General features: G+C 39.6%; 1 protein-coding gene across 1 annotated transcript in view; it reads left to right on the top strand.

The window, feature by feature from the left end:
• Positions 1 to 2,880: 2,880 nt before the first annotated feature.
• Positions 2,881 to 9,824, top strand: part of pemt (phosphatidylethanolamine N-methyltransferase) — a gene marked incomplete at both ends in the record, with an annotated part of 38,715 nt that continues 31,771 nt past the window's right edge. The window contains 2 exons of the mRNA XM_079237770.1: positions 2,881 to 2,967; positions 6,361 to 6,468. Coding sequence (XP_079093896.1) covers positions 2,881 to 2,967; positions 6,361 to 6,468 — 195 coding nt within the window. The remainder of the gene's footprint in view (positions 2,968 to 6,360; positions 6,469 to 9,824) is intronic.

Below are 9,824 nucleotides of genomic sequence, written 5' to 3' on the forward strand. Positions count from 1 at the left end.
TCTGCATGTGTCCTGTATGAGTGGTGTGACCAATTCACCTCTTTGTCTCTCACATGGGTGTTCACGAGAGCATATGTGTGTCCGTTTATTAACGTCAGGCTTATTTATTTGTATCTGTCTCTGATGATTCTGTGCTTTCGCAGGCACATTTGAATTGTGGGAAAGCAAATGTGGAACCTTCCGCTGGTTGTTGTTTTTTTCCACCCTGACTGTAAACAGGAGAGGTAGCTGGAGGAAATGATGCCGCCGGGCTGTTTGGTCCTTACTGAATCTTTAGCACCAACTTTGCATCCGTGATTTCATCCGTGCGTCATGAAAACTTCCACAAAAACGGAAATTGACTGAATGTAAATATATTGAATGGCTATTGCAGGAGAAACTAAAAAATAATATCCAGAAATGAAAAATAATCCAAAACAGCATTCTATTTGATGAAGAAAAAAAAAGATTACTTTCAAGGTTGTTCTTTTTGATTAAACACCTTGCAGACTTCCAGGCGGATAGAGTGTTACTCATTCCGCCGTCCAAGATGAATCAGTTTAATGATCAACCTGCTGAAGGGGTGACAGGAATCGTACAATAATGTACAACTTAACAGACGGGTCCATTCTGCAAACTCCACCTGGAATGCAGAATCAAGTTCAATTGACTAACAGACTGTTTACTCACGACAGCCCGTTGATCCAATGTGTTTCTAGCCCATGGAAAAGATTGTACATGACAGATAAACAGTCTTTTATTTTCCCTCTGCTTGTTTGCTCCTCCTCTTTTTTTAATTTCAATAACATGATGTATGTCCTGTGCAATTAGATTATGTGATACTCCAGTGCGTGTGTGTGTGTGTGTGTGTGTGTGTGTGTGTGTATGTGTTTGTGTGTGTGTGTGCTCGATTGTGTGTATGAAAACACAACCCACATGGCTACCCGTCTATTCCACGGAAAAGTAAACACAGTCAGCTGTGTGAATGTTTAATTGTACGTGGAAATGGGTGTGTTTATGTGTCCTGCACTGAGCAGACACTGTATGGAACTAACAGGTCTTGCACAAATATTTTATACTGTATAATCTGTGTGTGTGTGTGTGTGTGTGTGTGTGTGTGCAGGACTGTTATACTACTTATACTGTTATTTTTCTTATTATTAATGTATAATAATGTAACAAATAATGTATCTGTTTATCTAGCAATTTGCACTGTACTTTTACTGTTTCTTTTTTTCACTCTGGTCAGATGCTAAAACTGCATTTCGTTGCCTTAGTACTTGTAATCTGAATCTGAAAAAATAAATGTATTGTTCACCGCTATTGCTTTTCAGCCTACATGGACAAATAAGCACATGAAAGAGCGATACAACTCACACTATGGGTTGGCATTGATCACCTGAGGTAGGATTGCGACTTCCTTTGTCAACTGTCACACAACATACATCCTCATGCTGGCCTTTTCATGTAACTCTCCTGCGATCCAGGAGGGGATTCTTTCCAATTGGGACGTTGACGTTTCCCCAAAACAGATACTTCAATGAAGTCCGTCCACGCCAAGCAAACACGATGCAACGTGTTAATTGCCGAGCTTTAGAGGCTGTGTCTTTATGCCAAACTATGCCAACCAGCTGCTAGCTGTTTCCATGTATTTCCCGTAGACAGACACGAGAGCAGTGTTAATCCTCTCATCTATCGACCGGAAAGAAAGTGCATTTCTGTCAGACTATTAACTATCTGAATATGAAATGATAGAGGCCTATTTGAATTGCCTATTGGCAGTTGGTCAGTTGGAAATGACCAAGGAGGAGAGAGGGAAGGAGAGGAGGGGAATAGAGGAATTAAGAAGGAAAGATAGGGAAAAGGGTGAAGTACAAAGAATATAGGATTTGAGAGAGAAAGTGAATACCACAGCAAAGGAGGGGAGAGAGAGAGAGAGAGAGAGAGAGAGAAAGGGAGAAAGACTTGACCAGAAATGGGAAGAGGACAACGAGAGCCGAAGAAAAAGAGAAGGCAGTAAATAATGGGAGGCTAATGTGACGGTGGAAGGAAATGTAAAAAAAAAAGGAACATTGAGAACTCTCAAAAGAACGAGAAATTAGCGCGGACAAAGGAAAAAATAACAGAGGAGAAACAGAGAAATTAAAACAAGGGAGGAGGAGATGAAAAAAGAGATAGGAGAAAATGAGGGATGATAAGAAAGAGGAGCGAAAAAAAGAAAAGTGACGAGAAAAGGAGGACGTATAGATGAGAAGTGAAAATAAAAGAGTGGAAAAGTGGAGGAAAGAAGAGACAGAAAGAGGGAAGAGAAAGAGAGAAGATTAACTATGAGATTAGATGTAGAGGCAGGGAGAGGATATATGGTAATATGACTTTATTCATGACAACCAACCATATATCGAATTAAATGAGTTGACTTCTGGTTTGTCCATTACAAACATCACAGATGTAGAAGAAAAACGCAAAAGACCTGTCAATCAACTTAAGAATGAGAATCCTGTGATTATTTTGTTCATGATATATTTATACTGTATATGTACAGTAGGTGTCTTTGTAATCAACAGACTATTCATTCATTTCACTAGAGAAAACTAATGCAATTAAAAAAAAAAAAAAAACCCTGCAGGTTTGGACGTGGCAGGCTCAAAAGTTTAGAATTTCTGGGTGAAAATATGAGCTGCAAATCGGTGCAAGATAGCATCAACCGGGCAAGTAAAATATGAACTACATATCCCGGGATGCATTGTGCGGGGTTAGAGGTTATTAGGACTTGTGTGGATCTCACCCCCACTGCAACCGCTTCACGTCTTCCTCCGAAAAATAAGAACCTTGCTCTCAAAATTGAGCAATATTAGTTATCTTTCCACGCGCGCGCATATATGAGCCGTGCACTCGGCGTGTATGAGCAGCGACGATACTCCGCCTGGGGACGAGTTTTCTGTGCCGCTAGACTGCTGCGGAGGACTCAACAACGTGGATTATTCAAAGGTAACACTAGCTTCAGCTGTGGACGACGAAGCAGGGCCTGTATGTCTAACGTTCACACGGCTCCGCAGTTTGACCGACCGAACAGTCCACTCCATTGCTGACCATCGTGACAGCCGGAAAAACAGGCGGTGGTGCGGTTACCTTTTTTTTCTTTTTCAAAATAAAAGCATATGTTGTTGTTTTGCAAACTCACGGTAAACACACTGTTATTCCACGCAGACTATACCAGTTAACGTTCTTGCGATGAAATAACATTATAACACGTATTCTTGCAACCCAAATTATATGTTTAAACTCTTATTTATTTATTTATTTCAAGTACCACTGTTTTGGTGAGGTAACCTGCATCAGAACAAGGTACCTTCTGTGCTACCCTTCAAACCATCTTGTGCATCTGTTTCTTATTTATTCTCATCAGATTAAAGTCTGATGATGTCCTGTTGACATTAACAAACCAGGCCACAATGACATGAAATGTACTCAGAGCACCCATTACACTCAACAGGTTAACCCTGACCGGTTGAACATTACCATTGGGAAAAGATAAGACAAACTAATCTCATTATTATCACAGAGCTGACGTTTTAACCATCGGTTCAAAATGTATGGGCATTTGCAATACATATCTTTCACAAGCAGTTTTCTCAATCTTCACTTTAGTAGCGCTCACAAACACCAAACTTAATTTAGATTCTGAATATTTTCACAGAGCATTTTGCTCACTCATATATATTTCAAAGCCTGATTTATAGAACCATTTATTGTTGATTATGGCTGTTGACTATATTTTCAGATTCATTGATTGATACAAATTGATATCCTAAATGCCCTTTGTCAAAACCTTTGATTCTAACAAATGAACATTGATAAGATGATGCGTCATTTGAGTATTTAAAAACTTACAAATACAATACAGATAAATCATTGTCTCATGTAACGTTATCAGCTTGGGGAGGTTTCAAGGTAATATCTATTAGATATGGAAATGTTTACCCTATTCACTTGTAGTGAGTGCAGCTGTTGCAGAGATCCAACATAAATATCTGACAATACTGCGATAGTATCACTTATCTGTGGCGCTTACTTTACTATCTGTGTCCTGAAAGTAAAAATGGCGTTTTTAAAACGAACCAGCATTATCGTCTTTACCTACCTGCGAATTCTGTCAAAGAAAAGTTCCACAGCTTATTATAAAACCATTATCATAAAAGGAGATAAGGGTCAGTCTGGGTGTAACATTACACAAACTAATTGTGGCTGTATTGCCCTTGTGGCACCAATGCTGTGATATTAAACACATAAAACGCGTACTTTGTTGCTTTTCATCTCCTGCGTCAGAAGGCATGAACTGGAAAGCCACACAGAGCATTCCAGTGTGAGAGGGAACATCAGCCCATGCTGCTCCGCTTTGAAAGCCCGTTACTGTGATTTTACTGTGATATTGATGAGAGCAGGAGCCTGTGACGAGCTGATACAGAAGTATCATCTGCCAAACCACCAGACTTCAAAACAGCTTTCTTTCCTCTAGCTGTGACTCCTCTAACTCATCCTCCACCCTCCATAAATATATACATATTTTTTTCTATGAAGCAAATTGGCACTACAATCTAAATTTGGTTGTGCAACCCTGTCGTACAATATTGACAAATCCTCCAAAAAACGTGCAATCGTGGAACCTTTATACAGCAATACAAGAGCCAGGCATGAAAATCCCTCACCTTTTGCCGAAATTCGCCGTTTTGAAACCAAAATAGGTGACCTATGTGGATCGTGTAGATCCGAAGAGTTTTTGTTTTTGGGAGAGGGGGGGGTCAACTGTCCGCCGTTTCTGAGATTGGAGTGGGACACGGAAAAAAAACTGAGGTCGTGATCATCTTCGCAATAGAAGATCTTTGACTGTCGAGTCTTGGCCAATCAGCGTTAAGATGTCTACAGCGGCTTCATTCCCCTCCCACCAGTTTTTTAATGGCAAGCTAGTCAGCTAGCTAACGTTGTTGGAGAGACAGCGAGTGAGATTACTGGCAGCGGAGAGTCTGTGGCAGCGTGTGGCGTCAGACAGGAGAGCGGCGACTCAGCGGCGGCTCAGTTCTACCTACCGACACCTGACTACATATAAGTTCTACCTACTGACACCTCACTACATATAAGGAGAGGACAATGGAGATTTTATCCAACTTTTTATTTTAATAAAAAAAAACGAAATGAGTTTCCTCCGTAGGGTGGCTGGGCTGCTGTTTATATTTAAGGGTCTAAGATCTACGTGTAGGAAAAAGTGTATCCTCTAGTTAATTATAATCCATAGAGTTATGCGGTTATAATCACTGTCACACAGAGAGAGGTGTGCATGAAATTTGCCGTTTTGAAACCAAAATAGGTAACCTACGTGAATTGTGTAGATTCGATGAGAATTTTTTTTGTCGGGGGGTATTTATATTCAGTGAACTGCGAACAGGTGCACGTGCCAGAAGGGAGCGCGAGTGCATGGAAATATTAACGCGAAGGACCTTGCATCACCAGTGCAGATCACCATCAGAAGCATCTGGCAGTGCTCAGCAGGCCAAGAAACGGACTGCTGAAGAAGAGAAAAGGGCAAGGCTGAGACATGTGGCAAAACAGCAAAAGCGGGCGATGGAGACACTGGTGGTTCAGGCAAAGAAGAAAAAATAATCTGGTTCTGAGAGTATTACGAACTGTAAATTGTTATCTTTGCCAATAAAATGTATTACAATCTGAATTACATTGTATTGGCTGTCAATCATGATGGAAGAGTAGACAAGTTAAGTTACAGCATGTCCACCATCTCTTGTGGGGGTTATGCATTAAGCCATTTGTGGTGCCCTTACCATATTATGCCTCATATACTGTACATGTTAGACCCAGTGACAGGCTGGCATGAAATGGCTTGCATAATACTTAGTAAGGAGGCCATAATAAATTTTGACCCAAACTTTACTTTCCGTGTATATGACTTATAATAATAATAAAAAGCCTATTACAGGTCATGACAAATGTATCTGCCGCAGCTCTTTATACTTGTATCTGCAAGCTTCACAGAAAATAACATGGGAATAAGTAGCGAGAAGTGGTTTGAGTAAGTAAAATCCACTTGTTTTTATGCTTCGCATTGTCAATTTGTGCACACAAATTATTATTTTTAAGTATTGCAAAAAAGGTATAAAAGTTGCTGTATTTATAAATGCAAAATTGAAACAGACTTAACCATTGAAACCAATGAAGCTCTTGATGCGCTCAACTGCTCATGCTCATGTACCAGTAGTGGATGAAAAAAATCCTTATCCGACACCTTTTTTTTATTTTTTATAACAAGCAACTTTTATAACTGTCACTCAATGAAATACTGTTTTGTGTGTTTCACATGGCTGTGTCTTTCAGATGGATTTGACACTCATGGAAGGGCTCCTAAAATACACCAACTTTCACGACTCCAGCTTTTGTGTCGCCGTGGTCGCCATCATTTTCAACCCTTTCTTCTGGAATGTGGTAAGAGATACTTGTAGATATTGCAGCTACTAAAAAGTTCTGTACATCCTGAGCATACTTAATCTTGTATCGCTAAGACTTTGTCTGGCGTAGCACACTGGAACAAAAAAATCGATATAGAGATTTTTTTTCCCTGTCCGACTTTATTTGGTGCAACAAAATGACGAAATGTATTTAATATATATATATATATATATATATATATATATATATATATATATATATATATATATATATATATATATATATATTTTTTTTTTTTTTTTTTTTGCCATTTTCTTGTTCACTTTTTTTCCAATAAATGATGCTGTATGTAGGTGTGCTCATTGCAGCAGAAGTGTGCAAAAGCTTGTCAAGCTATGCAAGGTCAATAACCACCAAAGACTGCAACCTAAACACTTTGACTTTCCAGATCTGTGTGCTATTAGTGAGTGGGTAGGTTACCTCAGCAATATTTAGCAGCCAGATACTATATATATGTTCACACTTTGTGGAGAAACCTGGTGTGACATAACACCAGCGGGAGATTACGAGCATACGAGTCACGAGATGCGTACAATACGTTATCTGTGGTCATGTAAGGAGCGTCAGAGACCATGACCTAGACTCCGAGGCTCGAGTTTGTTGAGTTTTAAACATAGACGCTACAAACCCATGTTTGATCAGCTCAGTGGTAGTCAACACGTTTAATAGCTCGCAGCTCAATGAAACAGCCGGTCGGAATTCTAAAAAGCTCGAGTCCGCTTTTGGAATATCACTTCCGATCCATTTTGATCTTGGTAACAATGATGAAAGTTTGCTAACTCGTCTGGATTGCTGGGGGCAAACAAAACATCTGTTTCCAACATGTGCATACATATTGTGGATGGTGTCGGCTGTAAAAGGGCCTTTTTTGACAGAGGATAGTGTCTAAAAAGGTCCCAAGGCTGGAATTAAACCTGGGACGTAGCTGGGACTACCGAGCACTCCCAACGCTGTACATTTTGTACCTCCAGACAAAAAAACTCCCAATACCTCGTTTAACATAGTGGAAGAAGCCAACTGGGAACGTTAGTGTGACAAGCTATAGCTTTAAAAACTGTGTATCTGTCCACTGATAGGCTGCCATCCATTGTTCGTCAAATCAAGGCCTGACGGTCCTGACGGCGTCCTTGAGCCTGATAAAACTTCCCCTTTCGTCTGTCAGAGAGGGTTATACGAACATATCAGATATTTTATCCTAATTGTTTAGGATCAGGATTAGGCTATCAAGACTGATTATAGTTCATATCTAATAGACTATACATTACATTATGTTGTTATCAGGCAATAAATTATGTCTGTGTTGTGGTTGTTGATAGCTTAAAGACTTGGTCCGGAGGGATTGTTTTACCCAATCAGATATGCCCAACATATCAAGTGCTTTGCAGACTTGAGTCCTACAATTCAAGTCGCATTTTCCTCAGTGATGGCGGTTCATTGGTCATCCCGATACTTCAGTTGCGCTTTGAGCTTCAAATAAAACTGCAATTACCTTAAAGTAGTCATATTAGTCATATCTTGATAATTGCATGGGAAAAGTGCACCATTCATAATGCAGTTGCTCATGATTAAGACTGAGCAAGTTAAAACATGTTTCAGCACCAAAGCAACAAAGAAAGAAATAATGAATAAAAAAACAAAATGCAATTAAATAATTCCACGTGTGTTCTGTGACGTATTTAAGATGTTGTTGCCACGATTGCTTGTTTTCCAGATTCAAACCAATTGCTTGGCTATATGATGATTGGATAAAATTGGCATAATTTACCAATTGCTTTTTAAATTGGTTTTGCTGCTTCCACAGGTGCATGTGATTCATATCAGAATTGTCATTTCATGAGTCGTTAATGGCTCGCGAAATGAACATTGACTCATCATAACTGCGCAGCTCGGCCGCTCTCATGCTCACCATACAGTAGCTCTCACTTTACAAAACAGAAGTTAATTATTTGCATCGGGGGCAATGTCACCGAGGTGCTTTCGCCCCCCGGGATATGATCCCGAATCAGCCTTTTTTTTGTGTGTGCATTATTCTGAAAGTTACCTGTAAGTGGCTGTAACGGGTGTTATTCAGGCAAACAGCATTCAGACTGATGGAACTCATTTGGAGAGGTGCCGTGATAAAAGAGTTTTTCATCTCATGTGTTGGAGCCATATTCGTTAGAGGTGGGAGTGCAGGGACGGGTTTTCGTTTGGTTTTATCAGACCACCATCTCTCAAAGGGCAAAGAAAGAAAACAAACTATTGATCATGTTTCTGTCGCACGTGACGGCTCAGACAACTGCTGATGGGATCTTGAGAAGAAATATTTTTTCATTAGGGAGCTAACTCGTACCGTCGTCCCCCGCACACCTGGTCCAAGGAATATCTTCATTCACGGCGACGGTATTTTGATGGGAGTTGTGAAGCACACCCACTGTCCTTTGTTGCAGGCCTCTATGTCGCCTCGATTCATGGCACACCATGTGCTGCATGTCCTCGGTTGCTACCGCGCTCCTCATAGGGTCAGCATTTCTGTGCTACAAAAGGCTGAAATGTTTCAACATCATGCTTTTTCATGGTTTCTTCAGGTCCTCTGAAATCTTTGCTTCTTTCATCTTTAAACTGGCTAATTTTAGTTATATTATATTTTGAATATATAAAATGTCATTCCAATATTTTAACTTGCAGTATTTGATGTTGTATTTGACCCTCATTTTTACATTTGACAATACATTTCATTGCCAACAACGGTGTCACTGTAATCAAATAAATGACAAATAAGACACTTGAATTCTTTTATTTTGGTCATTCGGTGCTGCAGAAACAAGCTGAAAACATAACACCAACATGTTGTCCCCTTTTTAAGTTGCAATAGGCTTTATTCTTAATTGTTTTTTTTAATAACATTTCTATTCTATTCCTATTGCTAACCCAATTAAATACTCTTTTCTACCACCTACCAAATTCCACTCTCAAATGTAACACATTAAAGTCACTTTTCTCTTAAAAAAAAGTTGTATTTTTTGTCAGTGTAATATTTAGGTGTCACACTGGCAACAGTATACCCCAAAAGAAACAAGACCTTACGTATCACCAAAGTTGCAAGAAAGGTACTTTTCTGCTTCTTTCGTTCTTTTCACTTCCCTGACTTTGAAACCATTAAATGTGTCACTGTTCACGTGGACACAATGTCCCCTTCTAGTGACATCCCTCTGTGGCGTTTTTTTTTAGCTTCACTTTTTGACTTGCCGTTAGGAGTCTGTTCAGCATGACAACCTTGTGATGAGTTTATCAGGGCACAAATCTTCTTCTTTTTTAAACTGATTTTTGGTTTCGTCTCAATGATTACAAAA

The sequence above is a fragment of the Taurulus bubalis genome (assembly GCF_910589615.1).
Source record: "Taurulus bubalis genome assembly, chromosome: 2".
NCBI classification, from domain to species: domain Eukaryota; kingdom Metazoa; phylum Chordata; class Actinopteri; order Perciformes; family Cottidae; genus Taurulus; species Taurulus bubalis.